This window comes from Molossus molossus, unplaced genomic scaffold (assembly GCF_014108415.1).
Source record: "Molossus molossus isolate mMolMol1 unplaced genomic scaffold, mMolMol1.p scaffold_m16_p_12, whole genome shotgun sequence".
NCBI lineage: Eukaryota > Metazoa > Chordata > Mammalia > Chiroptera > Molossidae > Molossus > Molossus molossus.
In genome coordinates this window covers 73,152,697-73,173,835 of record NW_023425347.1, presented here as the reverse complement: position 1 = coordinate 73,173,835, position 21,139 = coordinate 73,152,697, and the positions used below count along the sequence as shown (strand labels likewise).

The 21,139-nt window shown below is 47.1% G+C and overlaps 1 protein-coding gene across 1 annotated transcript; it reads left to right on the top strand.

Annotated features, from left to right (window-relative positions):
* The first annotated feature begins 1,156 nt into the window (after window positions 1–1,156).
* On the top strand, window positions 1,157–14,999 carry MPL (MPL proto-oncogene, thrombopoietin receptor). The gene is made up of 12 exons (XM_036256752.1): window positions 1,157–1,239; window positions 1,352–1,517; window positions 1,818–1,996; window positions 2,794–3,092; window positions 3,500–3,662; window positions 3,916–4,042; window positions 8,223–8,401; window positions 8,554–8,696; window positions 11,720–11,879; window positions 12,091–12,187; window positions 14,415–14,502; window positions 14,712–14,999. The coding sequence occupies exons 1-12, from the start codon at window positions 1,161–1,163 to the stop codon at window positions 14,997–14,999; spliced, it is 1,968 nt and encodes a 655-aa protein (XP_036112645.1). The 5' UTR covers window positions 1,157–1,160.
* Window positions 15,000–21,139: the final 6,140 nt, after the last annotated feature.

The window sequence follows — 21,139 nt, the reverse complement described above, 5'->3', positions numbered from 1 at the left end:
GAAGGTGATATTGAGGACACTTAAGTCTGTCCAGCCAGCAATGGGAACACCAGGGGAGGCCAGGGCTAAATGTGGGAGTTTATGTGGAATGCACCACCCCCCATGCAATGCAAGAATCAAAGCTCCTGAAAGTTGGCATAAAAGCCACCCACAGTTACAGCCCTCCCAGGAGGAGGCCTGGGCTTCAGGCAAGGGGTCATACCCACTATTCTGCTGCTCATGTGAAGAAGATGAGCATGAGCTGAAGAGCTGAGACCAACCATGCCCTGATTTTGAGCCAACCAGATAAAAGTACTGAAGACCAGTGCTTCTCTAACGTTAACGTGTATTCGAATCATCTGGGGATTCGGGTAAAATGCAGATTCTGTTTTGGTACACCTGGGGTAGGGCCTAAGATTCTGCATTTCTAACAAGTTCCCAGGTTATGCTTTTGCTGCTGGTCTACAGACCACACGTAGAGTAGCAAAGGATGAGAAGCAGCTGTGGAGCTACACACAATGGAAGGAGCGTGTCCAGGAAGAATGTGCATATTTATGCACAAAGTCACAGAACCTATTGAAATGGAAACAGCCACTATTTTGTCCTGGTTGTGGGAAGACGGTCACTTCATGGCAGACTACACTTTCTGGGAGCATCGCATGGTGTTGAGCACTTGGGTTCCTGCGCTTTACCTCTGAGTAGACGAGTGGTCGGGTGCAAATCTTTAACTCCTCTGCATCTCAGTTTCCTCATCTCTCTAATGGGAGAAGTAAGACTATTGTGAGGATTAGCTAAGTCAATACATATAAAGCACTTAAAACATAGTAAGTGCTCAGTAAATGTTACTATTCTTGTCGATAATACACCCTTCTATGCTAGTCAACGTAGACACACACTGAGTCTTAGTCTCCTTTTGGTACACGGCCAAAAATATAGCCCCCATCTCCCTTCCACCAAAAGGCCTGTATCCTCTCTTTCAAATTCCTCCTACCCTCCTGTCCAACTCCCCCTCCCCTGGCCCCTGGCCCCTGTGTGGTCTGGATGGGCCCCACAGGGGCAGGGACAGGGACAGGACGTGGGGCTGTATCTGACAGGAACCTGAGGGGCTGGCCTGGGAGGGGATTGGGGCCCGGCTTCCTGCAGGGAGGATGGGCTAAGGCAGGCACACAGTGCTGAAGAAGATGCCCTCCTGGGCCCTCTTGGTGGTCACCTCCTGCCTCCTCCTGGCCCCCCAAAACCTGGCACAAGTCACCAGCCAAGGTGAGGTGTATGGAGGGTGGAGCTCACCTATAGCAGAAAGAGGGAGCCCTGGGAGGGGTGCAATTAGGAGGCCCCCACTGGTCCCCTACTCTTTCTCAAACATGCCTGGAAGGACCCAGAGCCCAACTCACCAGCTGTTCCTCAGCTGCCTCCTTGCTGGCCGTGGACTCCGAGCCCCTGAACTGTTTTTCTCGAACATTTGAGGACCTCACTTGCTTCTGGGATGAGGAAGAGGCAGCACCCAGTGGAACATACCAGCTGCTGTATGCCTACCCAGGGTATGTGCTGGGCTGTGCCCCAGGCCCCTCATCTGCCTCGCTCTCAGCTGAGCCCTGCTCCAGTAGCTTGCCTGCCTTTGACCCCATAAGAGAATTACTTCAAGTATATGCCCTAAATAGCCACTTAATGAACCAATGTGCTTTGGGTAGATCCAGCTCGAGCCCCTACATAGCCCCTCCTCCCACCTCTCCCAGGCACTGAGAAGAAAAGGCAGTCATGGAAATAGAACTAGGGCCTGGGGCCAGCCTGGGTCCTGAGGGCGGCCAGGTAGGCAGGATGGACTTTTCCTATGTCCACAGGGAGAAGCCCCGTGCCTGCCCCCTGATTTCCCAGAGTGTGCCCCCCTTTCGAACTCGATATGTGTGCCAGTTTCCAGCCCAGGATGAAGTTCGTCTCTTCTTTCCACTGCACCTGTGGGTGAAGAACGTGTTCCTAAACCAGAATCTGACCGAGCGGGTGCTCTTTGTGGATAGTGTGGGTAAGGGTCATCTTTCGTCCGTCACCCTGGCCCCTCTATTTGCTGCCCCCAGGCTAGATCATAGAGTCAGACTGGTTGGTATTCTTTCAGTACAACATGCATGCCCTCTTACTAGATCCCAGAGACACCTCAAGACACCCTTATCGCCCTGGCTGGTTTGGCTCAGCAGTTAGAGCGTCGGCCTGCGGTCCAGAGAGACCCAGGTTCGGTTCCTACTAAGGGCATGTACCTCGGTTGCAGTTTGTCCCTGGCCCTGGTTGGGTCGTGCGGGTGGCAGCCACTCGATGTATCCCTTTCACGTCGATGTCTCTCTCTCTCTCTCTCTCCCTCCCCACTCTATCTGAACAAAAAATGGAAAAAATGTCCTCGGGTGAGGATTAAAAAAACAACAACAAAAAAACACCCTTATCATTTCTCCCAGCCTTGGTATCTAGATCTAGACTTCATTTCACATCAGAGACACCCTGGCTCTCCTGTCATTAACCTATTCATTTACACACTCATTCAACGGTTACAGAATACCTACTGTGTGCCAGGCACTGTGCTAGGTGTCAAGAATACAGAGATCCTTGTTCTTGATGAAGCGAGACCCCTGCTCTTGAGGAACACCAAGTCTAACTAACCTGGACTGAGGTCACCATTCTCATCAGGAAAGGAGAACAGGATAAGGAGTCACCCTGCCTTGCCTTGCCCTCCATGAGAGCCAATCCAGCCTCCAGCACCCCTCTCTTCAATTCATGGGTTGAACTGTAGACCGTGGCACTCAGAGAGTTCTGATGTGCCCATCTTGCCCTCAGGCCTACCAGCTCCCCCCAGTATCATCAAAGCCATGGGCGGGAGCCAACCAGGGGAACTTCAGATCAGCTGGAAAGCCCCAGCTCCTGAAATCAGTGATTTCTTGTGGCACCAACTCCGCTATGGCCCCAAGGATCCCAGAAACTCCACCGTTCCCACAGTCGTGCAGTTGCTGTCCACAGAAACCTGCTGCCCAGCTCTGCGGAGGCCAAACCCAGCCCCAGCTCTGGACCAGCCTGCATGTGCACAGCCTGTGATGCCCCAACAGGATGGACCAAAGCAGACCTCCCCAACTAGAGAAGTATCCTGGCCTTCTTCCACTCTACCTCCTATCTCCTACCCCTAATTTTGCTCTAAGAAAGGATATGTCCTACTTTGGGGATTCTAGATGGGGTTGGTCCTTGGGGAATTAGTGCAAATTCTGATTAGTCCTCAGGAACTGTGTCTATTTAGAGATCTCCCACTTTGGGTCATTCACACCAACAAAATTGAGAGCCTCAGGCCTCCAAATTAATGGGGATTTCCCCCCAAGCCCCTTAACATCCCCTTGAAACCCACCGACCTGGCCCCCAGTCTGTGTGCATATCTGCCCAGTATGGAAGTGAGCATCTCTCCACAGGCATGCTGTGGGGCTTCAAATATAAGAGATGGAGGCTGTCTTGGCTGAGAGGCAGACCTAGATTCTGAGGCTGGGATTCTTCTCTCAAGGCTCCACCTCTGACAGCGAAGAGTGGAAGCTGCCTCATCTCAGGGCTCCAGCCTGGGAAATCCTACTGGCTCCAGCTGCGCAGCCAACCTGATGGGGTCTCCCTCCATGGCTCCTGGGGACCCTGGTCCCATCCTGCAACTGTGGACCTGCCTGGAGATGCAGGTGAGTCAATGAAGGAATGAAGTTATGAAAAGGAAATAAAAAGATCTCTAGGGAGGCCTGGGCTGGACATGGAAGCTCTGATAACCATGGTCCTTCCTAATGACCTCAAACTTGCCACCGGACAGAGTGAACTACATTCAGGTAGAAAACAAAGAATAGGAGTAAATGTTCCAAGTTATGTGTGTAAAGATGATCTGGATACCCTATAGAGTAGGAGCGTGTGTGCCCTGATGGGACTTCTTCTCTGATGCAGTGGAAATTGGGCTGCAATGCTTTACCCTGGACTTGAAGAATGTTACCTGTCAGTGGCAGCAACAGGACCATGCTAGCTCCCAAGGCTTCTTCTATCACAGCAGGCCATGGTGCTGTCCCAGAGCCAGGTGAGAGTTGAACTGCTTGATGTCATGGGAAAGAGGTGCAATCTTGCAGGTAGAAGGGAGAGATTGTTCTTGGTCCTCTTCACTTCCCTGCCTGTTCCCAAACCAAATGGCCTCCATGCTCTCATCCTCCAATGGGTGTTTTATCTTCTCAACCTCTTCCCGTTCCCACTGGGAATGCCTTGGTTTAATTCAGCTTGAATCATGTCATCTGGGCCACTGCAACAGTCCACATTCTCCTTCACCTCCAATCTATCCCCCACGCTGCTGACAAAGTGACCTTTGTTAAACTCAGATTTTGCCTGGTCGTCCCCTACTCAAATATGTACTGCAACCTTCCACTATCTATCAAATCCAATCAAAACTTTGTCTGGTCTTCAAGAACCTCCACCAAGCACCTCACTCCACAATACCCAATCTATAACCAAGCCTTGTTGATCTTACCTGTTAAATACCTCTAGAATCTGTCTTTGTGTTCACCACTGCCATTAGCCTAGTACTGGCCATCATCATCTCTCACTTGGGTGACTGAGAATACTTATTAACTGACCACCTCTTGAATCCTCAAATCATTCTCCACACAGGAGCTGGAACAATCTTTTAAAAGTGAAAAAATGGCCCTGGTCGGTTTGGCTCTGTGGTTAGAGCGTCGGCCCACGGTCTAGAGAGATGCGGGTTCAGTTCCCCCTAAGGGCATGTACCTCAATTGCAGTTTGTCCCGGCCTTGATTGGGGTCATGTGAGTGGCAGCCAGTTGATGTGTCTCTCTCACATCGATGTTTTTCTCTCTCTCTTCTTCCCTCTCTCCCTCCCTCTCTATCTGAAGATAAATGCAAAAAATGTCCTCGGGTGAGAATAAAAAAATAAAATAAAAATGAAAACAATAAATATAACACTCCCTGCTGAAAAATCTTCAATAGCTTCCCCTTGATGTTAGGATCAAGAATTCTATCATGGCCCTGGCCAGTTTGGCTCAGAATTTAGAGTGTCGGCCCTAGGGTCATGGGTTCAATTCCCAGCCTAAGGGCACGTACTTGGGTTGAAGGTTCAATTCCTGGTCATCTGATCAATGTTTCTCTCTCACATCAGTGATTCTCCATCTCTAAAATCAATAAATATACCCTTGGATGAGGATTTAAACTTTTTTTTCTCTAAAAATTCTAATTGGAAAAGGCTGACCTTGACCATACATGATCCCTAAAGGCAAAGTCAGCATCTGTTTTTACTCACCAATGAATTTTCACCTATCACAGTGCCTGGAACATAGTAGGTGCTCAGTAAAAAATTGTTGAATGAATGAATAACAAAACAAAACACTATTCACAGTTTTAATATAGTCTTCCAGTTTTTCTATGCATTTATATATGTCTATACATAATACTTTTCAGCATAAATTGCATATATATATAATATTTTATTAATTTAAAAATATGCCTTGGAGATCATTTTAAAAATGCAACTCATTGTTTTTAATAACTACATAGATTTCCACAGTATAGAGGGGCCTTGAACAGATTAACGGGTGGCAAAACTGGAGTTATCATTTTCTCTACCAAAACCTGCTCCCCTCTTATTGTCCTCCATCCTACAATCAGCTCAATTTTTCAGGCTTGAAACATGGAAATCACCCTGGACTTCTTCCATTTCTACACTCTTGAGGTCCAATCAGAAATAGCCTTGTCATTTCTACCTCTTCAGTATCCCATGAATCCATCTACTTCCCTCTATACCCATTGCCACAACCCTATTTTCAGACCCTCTTCACTTTGCACAGAGGAAACCAAACAATGTCCTAATGGATTTCTCTCCTACTCCACCCTCACAAGTTCTTTCCTGCAGTTAGAGTGATCTTCCTAAAGCACAAAGCCAATTATGACAATTCCCTATTTAGAATCTTTTAATGTCTCCATAATTACTACAAGATTGAGTTCAAGCTCCTTAGAAAGGCCACAGGGCCATCCATGACCTCGGTCTGTCCTCTCACATTTACCGCTCATCACCAGGCCCTCTGTGCCAAGAGCATTCTGTACCACTTCAAACTTCCCCAAAGCACCATATCTCTTATCTGTGCCCAAGTATGTGCCTCGGATGCCTGCTTGTCCCCTCTGCCTTTTATTTATAGTCCAAAACTCAATTTAAGCACTGCCTTGTCCAGGAAGTATTCTCTGACCCTCCCATGCTGGGTAAGATCATCCACCTTGATAGTCCTGAACCGGCCTGTTCACATCACAGAAAAATACTATCTGTTTTTCTGCCTCTCCCACTGAAATGAGAGCTCCCTGAAGATTGTTCCTCTATGTATTCATAGGGCCTAGCACAGTGCCAGGCACAAAGTGTCAATAATTTGGTGGATAAATGAATAAACATATAAATATATAAATGATAAATAATTTTAGTAATAACTAGCCACTTACAGGTTATAATTAGGAAGGTGATACAATTCATTTGTTTAATAACAGTTATCCAAGGTAACTATGTCAAGCCCTGGGGACAGAGTGATAAATAAAACAGAAAAGGTTGCAGCAACATTTTAGTGGAAGGGAAGGGTGACAAACAAAAAATAAAGAAACAGGATTCTATGATAGAGATTAAGTGGGAGTATGGGGCAGGGTTGCTAATTAGGCTGAGTGGTCGAAGAAATTCTCACCAGGGAGGTGACAAATGAGCTCAAACCTAAGTGGCAAGAAGGAACAAGTCATGTGAAAATCTAGAGTCAGAGCAATCCAGGGCAAAGTGAAGTGCAAAAGCAGTGTGTTTGGCATAACTGTAGCACAGAAAAAAGGCCCATGTGAATGAAGGGTGGTAAACTGGTGTGAAAATTGTCGGATTAGACAATGGTGAGGGAGGGAGGAGCTAAATCATATAGAGTACTAAAGGCCTTGGTATGGAGTTTGGAGGTTATTCCAAGTGGGATGGGGAGCCATTAAAGGCTTTTTAAAAAATATGTTTTTATTGATTTTTTTTTTTTTTTTTAGAGAGAGAGAGAGAAACATCCATGTGAGAGAGAAACATTGATCGGCTGCCTCCTGCATGCCCCCTACTGGGGATTGAGCCTACAACCCAGGCATGTGCCCCCAAATCTAACTGGGACCTCTCAGTCCATGGGAGGATGCTCAATCCACTGAGCCACACCAGCCAGGCAGGATTTTAAGCAGAAGAGTGACATGATACGATTTACATTTTTTAAAGATATGCTTCTTTGTGAAATTATAAAGAGGTAAGAGTAGAAGCAGGATCATCAGTTAGAAATTTGCATTAACCCAGGCAAGAGCTCTGCTGGTTGGCTCAGCGGTTAGAACGTCGGCCTGCGGTCCAGAGAGACCCGGGTTCGGTTCCCGCTAAGGGCACGTACCTCTGTTGCAGTTTGTCCCCGGCCCTGGTTGGGCTGCACGGGAGGCGGCCACGCAATGTGTCTCTTTCACGTCGATGTTTCTCTCTTTCTCTCTCTTCCTCTCTCTCTCCCTTCCACTCTATCTGAACAAAAAATGGAAAAATGTCCTCGGGTGAGGATTAAAAAAAAAAATACAGGCAAGAGATAATAGTGGGTGCATCTAATGTGGCAGTGGTCAAAATCAAAATAAATGGGTAGATTTATGATATATCCTGGACATTACCGGATCAACATTTTGGAAGCAAATTCTGTTGGCTGTGTGGAGAACAAATTAAAGGGAGTGGCAAAAATGGAGGCAGAAAAGCCAGTTAGGAGACTGCTGTAATCATCTAATAGTAAGATAACACATAGAGGTGACTACGAGGGCTGCTGTATAACAACAGATTTAAAACATAAGGATGTTTTTCTGCAGAATGATAAAGGCTCTTTAACCTTTGAAACAATCCTGTGAAGTAGGTATTATTAACCCATTTTACAACTGAGGAAATAGGGACAGAGATAAACCAAGTAATTTGCCCAGAGTTATACACCAGCAAGCCAAGACCTGAACTCTATGGCCCATGCTATCTTCATGTACCATCTAGCTCCTTTCTTAAGAGGAAGAAGCTGGACCCCAAAGCAAACTTCAGAAAGTAAAATATTATGGCATGAAGACAGAGAAAGCCCTGGAGGCCAATCTAAGAGAGAAGTTAGATTATAATCCATGCGGGGCATAGCCCCTGTGGGATGGAGAATATCAGGATTAGTCTCTAAGGCAGACCTGATTCAATGATTCTATGGGGCTGGTTCTTAGGGACCCTGTCTGGAAGAAGTGTGAAGAGGAGAAAAATCCAGGATTACAACTCTCCCAGTTCTCCCGCTGCCACTTCAAGTCACGAAATGACAGTGTTATTCACATCCTTGTGGAGGTGACCACAGCCCAGGGAGCTTTTCACAGCTACCTGGGCTCCCCTTTCTGGATCCACCAGGCTGGTAAGAACTTTCTTCCACACAGTCCCCACTACCCACTGCATCTGACCTTATGCCCAGAATCACCAGTTCTGACCCTTCTGGCCCATGGCCCTGCTGGCATGATGTCTCATGCACAGAATGGCTTAGGCCAGTCCCTGATGACATCCCTGTAGTGCTCATCCCCACTCCAAACTTGCACTGGAGGGAGGTCTCCAGCGGGCAGCTGGAATTGGAATGGCAGCACCCATCATCCTGGGCAGCCCAAGAGACCTGCTATCAGCTCCGATACACAGGAGAAGGCCATCAGGACTGGAAGGTAAGGTCAGAGAACAAATCCCCTTAGACCTCGCCACACAGGGTTTTCCTGAGTTTCACCGTACCTGTGATTAGGGGTGAGGGCGTCCATGTGTCCATGTCTAGGCTTGTATATCTATGTTTATCTAATTCAACTGGTATCTTAACCTCTCTTTGGCACCTGATACTGCTGACTACTCCCATTTGATATTTTCTCTTCCGTTTATCTTCGCTGGGATATCATTCTCTCCTGAGTCTCGTACTACCTCTCTGGCAGAACCTTCTCACTGTCCTTTCCTGGCTCTTCCTTCTCCACCCTTCTTTAATATGTTGTGCTCCCTACAGGCCCACCCTAGACTCTTTTCTAGATATAGTATACACTTTCCCTAGACGAGTGCCTCAACTCCCTGGTTTTAACAACCATACATTAACCATCCCAGACTTACCATATGGAAAGGAATGTCTAGCAGGGGTGGGGAACTTTTTTTCTGCCAAGGGCCATTGGGATATTTATAACATCATTCGAGGGCCATGCAAAACTATCAACTTCAAAATTAGCCTGCTAGCCCTGGCCGGTTTGGCTCAGTGGTTAGAGTGTTGGCCCATGGACCAATGAGTTGCGTGTTCGATTCCAGTCAAGGGCATGTCCCCGGCTCTGGTTGGGGTTGTGCGGGAGGCAACCAGTTGATGTGTCCCTCTCATGTCGATGTTTCTTTCTCCCCCTCTCTTCCTCTCTCCCGCTCTATCTGAAGATAAACAGAAAAATATCCTTGGGTAAGGATTAAAAAAAAAAAAAAACTAGCCCTAGCCGGTTTGGTTCAGCAGTTAGAGCATTGGCCTGCAGACCAAAGAGTCCTGGGTTCGATTCTGACCAAGGAAACGTACCTCGGTTGCTATTTGTCCCTGGCGCTGGTTAGAGTTGTACGGGTGGCAACCAATCCATGTGTCTCTCTCACATCAATGTTTCTCTGTCTCTCTCCCTCCCACTCTGTCTAAAGATAAATGTAAAAGTATCCTCAGGTGAGGATTAAAAAAAAGAAATTAGCCTGCTATATTTGGTGAGGTGTGTGATGTTAGCTGGTATTGATTTTGAGGGCCTTATAAGGCCCACAGGCTGGACTCTACCCCGCCTCCAGTGACATAGACAAATTACCTAAACTTTTTTTTGCATTTATCTTCAGATAGAATGGAAGGGAAAGAGTGGGAAGAGAGAATGAGAAACATTGATGTGAGAGAGACACATTGAGTGGTTGCTACCCACATGACCCCAACCAGGGCCGGGGACAAACTGCAACGGAGGTACGTGCCCTTAGCAGGAATCGAACCCGGGACTCTTTGGTCCGCCAGCCGACACTCTGACCTCTGAGCCAAACCGGCCAGGACTTACCTAAACTTTTGAAGTCCCAGTTTCCTCATTGGTGAAATGAGAATAAAGCTATCTACTTTCCAGAGTTACAGTGAAGATTAATTATATAAATATCTAGCATACTGCCTTACAGATAGAAGGTGTGCATATACATTAGTTAAAGCTTGGTTTATTTCTCTACTTTTATTATTTACCACATACACTGTATATACCGCTTCTTACCAGATAGATCTACCTAAAACCCCCAGGGGCATTTCAGACTCATACAGTAGTCCCTCCTTATCTGTGGAACTCTCAGGCATGACAAAGGGATGGTTTGTGTTCTGGGTGAGATGGAGAGAGATGGTGTGAGGTCTCATCAGCTACTCAGAATAACTGGCAATTTGAAACTTACCAATGGTTTATTTCTGTAATTTTCCATTTACTATTTTTGGACCGTGGTTGACTCTAGGTCGCTGAAACTATGGAAGGCGAGACTGTGGATAAAAAGGGACTACTATATATCCAAAACTCAACTCATTCACAGTAAAGTACACAAATCTTAAGTATGCAGTTCATTTGTACATGTGTATACACCCATATAACCATTATCCATTATGAGCACCTGAGAAGTTCCTCTTGCCCCTACAGTTACACACCTCCCTTCCAAGGTAACCACTATTCCAACATTACCATTAAGTTGGCTGTTGTTGAACTTAATAAAATGGAACCATACAGTATTTCTTCCTCAAACTTACTTCTCTGTATCCTGTCTTTGACAATGGCATCAGTTACCCAAGCCTTGAATCCTCCTTGACTCTTCTTCCCTTTGCCTTGTCTCTTCCTCCTAATTATCAACAAATAAGTTGAATTTATTGCACTAACAGCCCTCCAATGCCTCCTATCACTGCCTTAGCTTCATCTTGGACCATCCAGCCTGCCTATCCAGCCTGCGCACTGAACTACTCTGCAGTCCCCAACCAAGCAACTCAGGCAGCACTAAATGCTCCTTGGTGCTCCTGGTGCCTTACTTATACCATTATTATAGCACTAAATACTTGGAATTATTTACTTGTTTGCATGTCTTCCTTATTAGACATGTGAGAGACCATGTTTCATTTATCTTTTTCCTCAATGCCTAGCCCAATGCTTGGCATATCACAAGCAGTTCATAAATGCTTGCTAAATGATTAAGTTAATCAAGATCCCAAACTTGTACACACGATGCTTGTACCCTCTGCTTGGAATCTCCTTGTAGCCCCAGTTCCAAGCATAATTCTGGCATCCTCTGCTGAATGCTTGTATCTGAGTGTGTCTGGGATTTCATTGCTTCTGGCAGGATGTCCATGTGTCCCAATCAGTGTGTGTGCACCAGGATCTCTGGCAGGGTGTATCGTATGTATTTGTGTCAGGATGTGTGTCTCTGTGCAGATGAGGTCTGTGTGTCAGGGTGAGTTTCTCTTGAGCTGGGCATTCAGGCAGGGAGAGGCCATGGGCAGGGGGAGATGTTCTGTCTCTGTCGGGTGTTCCATCTTCCAGTTTCCGCCGGGATGCGTGTTTTCTGTACATGACGCATTTTGAGGGAATCCCCTAGAATTTAAAGTGGTAAAGTGTTGATCCAACAAATGCCCATCTCTCCAGGACCGGATGTCCGCCCTTCCACAACCGGAGCCTGACCACCTGCTCGGTTCTCTGCGCAGGTGCTGGAGCCACCTCTAGGGGCTCAGAGAGAGACCCTGGAGCTGCGCCCGCGCTCCCGCTACCGTTTACAGCTGCGCGCCAGGCTCCACGGCCCCACCTACCAAGGCCCCTGGACCGCCTGGTCCGACCCAATAAGGGTAGAGACAGCCTCGGAGACTGGTGAGGGCCGGCCGGGGCAAAGGCGGTCTGCGGCTGCGCGAATAGGGGGTGCCGGCGCAGAGAGGGCGGGGCTTCGACCGCACTGGTCTGTGGCTGTGCAGCCATAAGCGGTGCCTTTGTGGGTGAGGGGCGGGGCCAGGGCGGGGTTGCGCGGAGCCGGGGGCGGGGCTCCGGCCAGGGGCTCAGGAGAGCTGACTTTTTCATCCTATAGCCTGGATCACCCTGGTGACCGCTCTGCTGCTGGTACTGGGCCTCAGCGCTCTCCTGGGCCTGCTGCTGCTGCGGTGGCAATTTCCTGCGCACTACAGGTACCGCCAGGGTCAGGCAGGAGATGGGGCTGTAACAAGGGCGGGCCCGGAGGCCTCCTAAATGACCATCCCAAGCTCTCTGACACCCATTTTCCAGACAACTGCAAGTCCACACCTGTGGCTTCAGCCGCTTCTTGCACGCCTTCCCTGGGTGTCGCACTGCCTCCTAACACTCTTAACATGCCCACTGTGCTGGACATCTCAAACTGCCCCACCTCCTGGCTGGTCATCTCAGTAACAAAGCTGTCCACCTGTCACCCGAGCTAAATCACGTAGATGCCTCCCTCCTCCTTATCCAGTACGATCTGGTCGGGTCATTCCACCTCCTAAACCACGCTCAAACAATGGCTTCTTTTCTCTAGCCCTACCTACCCTACCTGATTCACAGAAACAGAGCCTCTTCTCCCTCCAATTTGCCTCACGCAACCACCAGAAAAATCTTTCTAAAATGCACATATGAATTTATCATGCGCCTCCTTAAATCTCCTTATTAGCTCCCCAGGACAGAGTTCAGATTCTAGAATGACAAGCAAAGCTCCCCAAAATGTGGTCCCTGATAGCATTTCCATCTTCTTCCAACCTGTGCATCAGCCTTGCCAAACTGTTGGTGATTTCCTCCACACTGTTGGTGATTTCCTCCACAAGTCAAGTGGTTTTATTTCTCAGTGCCTTTGCACATAATGTCCCCTCCATCAGGAATATCCTCCCTGGATGACTAATACCCATTTATCTTTAAATAACTTTCTTCACCAACTCCTGGGAAACCTTTCCTAACCCTCTCCTATTGGCTACTCTCTTTGTGCCCCTGTACAGACTTCTATCATAGTACCAGTAGCATTTTACTACATTTATTTCTTTATATGTTTTCCCCAATACCTTACTTGGTCATCTGAAATCCTCAGCACAGTGTATGCCAAATAGCATGCCCTTAAATAAATATTATTAATGAATGACTTATTTATGTGGGAAGACAAAGGTTGAGGAGAAATGTCATTGGAAGATATAAACAGAAAGGATAGACTCCATCCCACCTCAGTCTTTCAACTGGTAACATCTCTTGATTGTTGAAGACTCAGCTCAGAAGGCAACTCCTCCAGGCAGCTTCTTTTGATAGCCCTAGGCTATCATATCATCTCTCTTTGAACATGTCTGTCTTTAAACCTGTATAAGTTTATGAGCAGACTGGAATGTAGCCTCTATGCAGGTAGCCGGATCTAACACAAAACTTAGGGAAGGAGAAGGTAGTGCTGCTAAAACAGATATACTCAGTTCCTTTCCCCCAATTTACCAGATAAATCACTCCTCCTCCCCGGAGAGATATGAGTGAGGTCACAGAAGAGCCTGAAATGTTGTTCAGCTAAAGTCCCTTCATGGGGAGCCCTGGCCGGTGTGGTTCAGTTGGTTCAATGTTGTCCTGTGCACCAAAGGTTGCTGGTTTGATTCCCCATCAGGGCACTTGCCCAGGTTGCAGGTTCCATCGCCAGTCCAGCTATGTGCAGGAGGCAACTGATCGATGTTTCTCACATCAATGTTTTTCTCTCTCAAATCAATAAAAATACATTTTTTAAAAGACACCTTTAAAAAATTTCCCGGCTGGTGTGGCTCAGTGGTTGAGCGTCAACCCATTCACCAAGAGGTCACTGGTTGGATTCCTGGTCAGGGCACATGCCCTGGTTGTGGGGCAAATTCCCAGTAGGGGGGCATGCAGGAGGTGGCCAATCGATGTTCTCTCTCATTGATGTTTCCATCTCTCTCTCCCTCTCCCTTCCCTTCTCTCTAAAATCAATAAAGAAAAAAAAAATTAAAAAAAGAAAAAGAAGGCAGAGCAGGAGATAAAGTGATGGGGAAGGGAGGTGGTACTATCTTAGACAGGGTAGTCAGGGAAGACCTCTCTGTCAGGATAGCATCTGAGCAGAGATCTAAATGAAGTGAGGGAATAAATGGAATGTTCCAGATAGAGATAAAAGAAAGTGCAAACTCCCTGAAGCAGAATGGTTGAGGACACTCTGTACCACTCCTTTCCTGATCCACCCCACCACTAACTCCCCTCCCCCAGCTGAGGTTTCCTTTGCACCTATGCTTTTACTTTATTACCTTGACGATACTCTTACCTCTCCAAGCTTTACTCACCCACCTCTCTTCCTCCCCCATGCCCCACCTCAATGTTCTCCTCCTCCCTCCCAACTCACTCCCATGGCTCAGTCTCCTTCTCTTCCTTCTCCCCAAGGAGCCTGAGGCATGCACTGTGGCCCTCACTTCCAGACCTGCACCGGGTCCTAGGCCAGTACCTTAGGGATACTGCCACCCTCAGTCCGGTGAGTGCACTCCCTTCCGTACTACCCACCACTAGTCCTATGAGGAGCTGGATGCTTGCCCTCACAGCACAACTTTTCCAAGGCCATTGCTCACCAGCATTCTATCACCCTGGGCCCTAACCCCAGCCAAACCCTCCTTCCTACACAATCTGGGTCTTCTTCCCACAGGACCTGCTAATCCAGAACCCTTTTCCTCTCATCTCTCCCAGCCCAAGGCTGCAGTCTCAGATGTCTATGAGGAAGTGGAACCCAGCCTCCTTGAAATTCTACCTAAGTCCTCAGAGAAGACTCCCTTGCCCCTGTGTTCCTCCCAGACCCAGATGGACTACCGAGGATTGCAGCCATCTTGCCTGGCTACCATGACCCTGTCTGTGTGCCCACCCATGGCTGAGTCAGGATCCTACTGTACCACTCACATTGCCAACCATTCCTACTTACCACTGACCTGCTGGCAGGCCCCTCACTCCCAGTATCCTGGACAGATCCAAACCCTCTAGACCTTTCTTCCCATTCTCTCTACCCATCCCACCCCACCCCCACACCATACACATCTCAGACCTCACTTCCATCCTCCTTGTTGACCCTCATAGCTGGACTTCACAACACTGATCTTGCAGTAATGCTGCTGATATAAATCCAGGACCCTCTTTCCTCAGGCAAGGCTCACTTATTTGACTAAGCACTAACGTCTACCTTCTTTCTCTCTCCTCTTTAATGCCACACTGCTTGAAAAGAAGTCTTCACTTCCCACTTCTCATTTGCTCTTTGGACTACTTTAGTTAGTTCTTCTACTACCACTTTGCTAGTGAAACTGCTCAGGCAAAGTTCACCTCAAACGTTCTAATTGCAAGATCCAATAAGATCTTGTTAACCCTCCATTTATTTGCTCTCTCTGTGGCATTTGTCAAGGTGATTGCTTGTGTCTCCTTTAAATTCTCTCCTATCTTGGCTTCTATAACGTCATGGTCTCTCCTGGTTTTGCTCCTTTAGTAGTTAAGAGTATTAACTCTAGCTGTGGGCAAATAAAGGCTTTGAGGCTTAGTTTCTCATCTATAAAACAGGGGTAACAGAACCTTACAGAGAGTTGTAAAGAAGGTTAAGTGAGTTAATCTAAGCACAGTGCCTAGGACATAGTGTTTAATATATCTGAATGGTCATAACTATTCTTTCTTGTTCTCTTATCCTGGCACCTCTTCCACTCCTTAATTATAGCAGTCCCTCCAGAGTCCATTCTTTTTTCTTTTTTTTTTTATCCTCACCCGAGGACTTTTTTCCATTTTTTGTACAGATAGAGGGGGAGGGAGAGAGAGGAAGAGAGAGAGAGGGAAACATCGATGTGAAAGGGACACATCGAGTGGCTGCCACCCGCACGACCAACCAGGGCCGAGGACAAACTGCAACCGAGGTACGCGCCCTTAGTGGGAACCGAACCCGGGTCTCTCCAGACCGCAGGCAGACGCTCCAACCGCTGAGCCAAACCGGCCAGGGCCAGAGTCCATTCTTAACAGTCTCCAGTTCCATCCATTTTCATAGCCTTTACTCTATGCTCACCATTCCAAAGTTCCGTCTCCAGCCCAGACTTCTACTACAGCACCTGTGATGCCTTATGCAAGTAACTGTCTACATGTCTGTCTCCTTAGATTGTGAGCTTGTTGAGGGCGCGGGCTCTGATTTGTCTGCCTGCCCCCCCCCCTGGGGGGGGCAGTGTTTGGTGTATGGTAGTAAGACTTCAATAAATGTTTTCTAAATGAATAAAATCTTTCTGGATTCCACCACCTTAACCCCATGCTAATCTTCCTCATCCTCTAAGTCTAAGCCATGCATATACAGCAGTGAATGTGCTCCAACCCTTCTGGCTGTGATTCCCCTGACCTGTTCAAATTCTCAAACAAAGGTGTGTTTGTGTTTGTTTTTGCTTTTTTTTTTTTTTCTGGCTCCAAACATACCCACTCTATCAGTCAGTGTCTTGGCATAAATAGATGGCACAGCCAAACTGGGTATCTTGGTGAGAATTTAAGAAAGGGAATATTTGTAAAGATGAGACAGGATTTAGGAAAACCATCAAGGAATAGTGCAGTACCCCAGGGCTCAATAGCTGGGAGCTGGTTCCACCCCAGGCAGAAAAGGATAAGAAAGGAGAGTGGTTACTAGATCTGGGGAGAAGAGTTGTGAGACAGGGTACCTGGCAGGAGCTGTGGCCTTAGGTAAAGAGACATAGCTAATCTGTGGGGACATGGCAGAGAGGGAGCCAGGGGAATAAATAGCTCAAGCTCACTCTTCTTCCACCCTCTGATCTCTATATTGGTTTGGTAGGGTTGCTGTAAAAAATTACCACAAACTTGGCAGCTTAAACAACATAAATTTATTGTCTCACATTTCTGGAGGCTAGGAGTTCAAGGTATCAGCAGGGTTGGTTCCTTCTGAGGGCTGTGAGAAAGACTCTGTTCCATGCCTCTCCCCTAGCTTCTGGTGGTTTTCTGGCAATCTTTGGTGGACCTTGGCTTGGTAGAAACATCACCTTTATCTCTGCCTTCATTTTCACTCGGCATTCTCCCTGTGTGTGTCTATGCCTAAGTCATCCCATTTTATAAGGACATCAGACATACTGGATTAGGGGCCACCCCAATGACCTCATTTTAACTAATCACATCTGCAATGACACCATTTCCAAATAAGGTCACACTCTAAAGTACTTAGGAATTCAACATATGAGTTTAGGGAGACACAATTCAACCTATAATGTCCTCCCATTGGTGGAACCCAAACTTTCACCAAAGCCCAAGGGAATCCATTGATACAGGCCATATAAATCAACCTCACAGGACACAGGGCAGGGTGGAGAAGGATGAAGAGTGGGTCTGAATGGGACAAATGGCTAACATCCAGTGTACTCATTTTCCTCCATTCCTTCCCCCAGCCATGTTCAAGGCTCCAACTTTACTCCTAGGGACTCAGGACAAGGATTGAGACCTAAACCACTGAACCTCTAACCTTTACATCACTCAGCCGTCATGTCCTGGTCAATTTTACTTCCTAAATACCATGTCCTCTTCTCTATCTCCACTGAACTACATACAGCCTTTTAACTAATAGCTCTGCCTCTAATCTCTCTTTATATCTCTTCAGTCTCAACCTATATGTTGCTTCCAGATTGATCTTCCTATTCATCTCACTCCTTACCTCTAAATCTTTAGTTTGACTCTTCAGAACCTGATTTCTTTCTCTTCCACTGTTTGCAGTGTGAGGATAAAAGATTTTAACACAGTACTGGCCAGTTTGGCTCAGCAATTAGAGCCTCGGCCTGCAGTCCAGAGAGACCCGGGTTCGGTTCCCGCTAGGGGCATGTACCTCTGTTGCAGTTTGTCCTCGGCCCTGGTTGGGGTTGAATGGGTGGCAACCACTCGATGTGTCTCTCTCACACTGATGTTTCTCTCTCTCTCTCTCTCTCTCTCTCTCTCTCTCTCTCCCCCTCCCACTCTATCTGAACAAAAAAAATGAAAAAATGTCCTCCTGTGAGGATAAAAAAAAAAAAGTTAACACAGTGCCAAGCATATAGTGAATAGTCAGTGTTTATTGAGCTGTTTTTCTTATTATCCCAACTAAGTTGTTCCACCCTCTGAATATCACCTATATTTTATTCCTTCCATGTCCTTTGCTTCCCTAGATTCAAGTCCTGCTGGTGGGAGCCCCCCCCCCACCCCCCCAGCTTCTTGACTTCTAATTATCTATCTAAAAAGCCTTGTTCCCTTCCCTCCAGCCCAAGAGGTAGTGGTGATCTTTCTATCCTAGACTGGAAAAGCTCCCTGTGTTATCCATCCCATTTCTTCCTGGGGAAGGTACCCAGTTCTCTTGTTCTGTCATTTGACCCTTGCCTGGCCTCTTTCACCTCCCCTGACTCTTTCCTTCACCTTCAAATAGACATAGGCCTCTCGGTGCCAGAATTCCCTCAAACTCCCACGCTCTGCCCCTTTTTCACTCCCGGATTTCTCACACAAGTAGCCCATGCTTGCGGCCTCCACATTCTCCTCCACCCTCCTTTCTGCAACCCTTCCAAATGGAACCCGAGCACCCACTCTCCTGATCCCAATCTCTCCAAGGTCACAGATGATTTGTTTCTCAGTGACAAAATCTGACCTCTTATGTCATCATCATTCTGCTTAACTATTTACATATTAGAACTCCTCCCACTTTAAGGTCCATGTCAGTTTAACCTGGCTTCTTTCATTCCTTTATTTTAAAATGTACAAATTCCCTAAGGTTATACCTTTATTTACCCTATCCTTTTTCTCTGAGTTAACCCTACTCCAGAAGCTGCAAACTGCTAGCCATGTCCTACCTTCAGCTATGTTTTGTTTGTTCCTTCCCTACACAGAAACTCTCACTGGCTCCACAATGTCTAGCAGATAAACTCCAACTCCTTAACATTTAAGACCCTGATCAGTCTGCCTCTAGACTACATTTTCTATGTAAATGGGACTCCCCATTTGCAACCCCAGGACATCCAACTCCTTGTTTTCCAAGGTAATCGAAAATAAACAATATAAACACTTCAAAATAAAAGTTAATAACTATTAAATTTGGGCTAAGAGCCCCAGATTTTTCTGTCATCATCAGAGTTTACTCTACTTCTTACTATTGGCTCTGTGACGTTGAGCAAGTTCCTAAACTTGTTCTGACCCAGTTTCTTTTTCTATTAAAGGGATTAAAGTGCCTGCCTTATGGAAGTAAGGATTCAACTCAATAATGTATGCACACCATTTAAACACAGTAGTTAGATGGCCAATAAATGGTACCCATTATTATTTTTATTATTGTTGCTTTACCTCTAAGCATATTCACACAATTCATTCAAGTCATTATTAGCACTGGTTTGAATGGGTTTCAGACCTAGATTCCCACCAATTTGTGTGATCTGGGGCAAATCTCTTCCCTGGGCTTCCCTGGGCCTCCGATTCTTCACCTGTAAAATATGAGTATATTGCCCTGGCTGGTTTGGCTCAGCAGTTAGAGCTTTGGCCCTCAGACCAGAGAGACTGGTTTGGTTCCCAATAAGAGCATGTACCTCAGTTTTAGTTTGTCCCTGGCCCCGGTTGGGGTCGTGTGGGTGGCAACCACTCAATGTGTCTCTCTCACATAGATGTTTCTCTAATTTCCTCTCTCTCTCACTCCCACTCTATCTGAAGATAAATACAAAAAATGCCCTCAAGTGAGGATAAAAAATAAAATAAAATAAAAAAAACCTAAATAAATAAATAAATAAAAACACATGTACTACTTCTTTCCTAGCAGTGTTCCTACAGGCACCAAGCAAACAGCGGATGCACCCTGACTAGTTCTGGTATTCTTTCTTCTCCTAAGCCTCTCAACCCTTTCAAACCTTGTCCCACCCTCACCCCTGGCCGCAGCTCACACTGCCTTTCCCTTCTCTAAAGGGCTCAAGTGCTCGCCCTGACCGGTTTGGCTCAGCGGTTAGAGCATCGGCCTGTGGTCCAGAGAGACCTGGGTTTGGTCCCCGCTATGGGCCTGTGCCTTGGTTGCAGTTTGTCCCAGGCCCTGGTTGGGTCAACCACTCGATGTGTCCCTTTCATGTCGATGTTTCTCTCTCTCTCTCCCTCCCACTCGTATCTGAACAAAATATGGAAGAATGTCCTCAGGTGAGGATAAAAAAATAAAATTAAATAAATAAATAAATAAATAAATAAATAAATAAATAAATACATACAGGGCTCGAGTGCTTTAGGTAGCTCCACGGATTTCTGCACTTGGGTATCATAAATACAATCCACATGTAGGATTCTTTTTTCTTTCTTTACTGATTTTAGAGAGAGAGGAAGGGAGAGGGAGCGAGAGATAGAAACATCAATGAGAGAAAACATCGATTGGCTGCCTCCTGCATGCTCCCCACTGGGGATGGGGCCCATAACCTGGGCATGTGCCCTGACCGAAAATCGAATTGGCAATCTCTTGGTGCATGGGTCCACGCTCAATCACTGAGCCACACCAGCTGGCCGGGCCACATGCAGAATTTAAATGCAATGGGCGGCCGGGCCAGTGTGGCTCAGTGTTTGAGCATGACACATGCACCAAGAGGTCGCAGGTTTGATTCCCGGTCATGGCACATCGCCAGGTGTGGGCCCAATCCCCAGTGGGGGGCTTGCAGGAGGTGGCCAATTTCTGTTCTCTTTCATGGATGTTTCTATCTCTCTCGCTCTCCCTTCCTCTCGTTCTAAAAAAAAACCATCGATAAATGCTAAGGGCGGGTGAGGTGAACCTTGAGGAATGAATGGAAGCTAACCGAAAAGGCTGATGCAGCGTAAGCCCCGCCCCCAGGTGCAAGCCCCTCCCCTCTCTCTTCCGGACACTAGTTCTCAGGGACCCGCCTTAGGCCTCTTACCCTTCAAATCACGCTCCACGCCTGGACTCTCGTGATATCTGTGACTTGTCCCGGAAGACCCGCCCCCAGTGCCGTAGAGACCAATGGGAGACGGCGACGGTTGCGACGGTTGGGTTTTGAAGAAGCCAATGAGTGCTCGGAGCGGAGAGTTTAAGCTTAGACCTGACTTCTAAGGTCAGTGTGGGATCGCTACCAGCTCCGAGCTGACGGTGGAAAGCGGCTGGGCCCAGCGAGGTGAGGCCG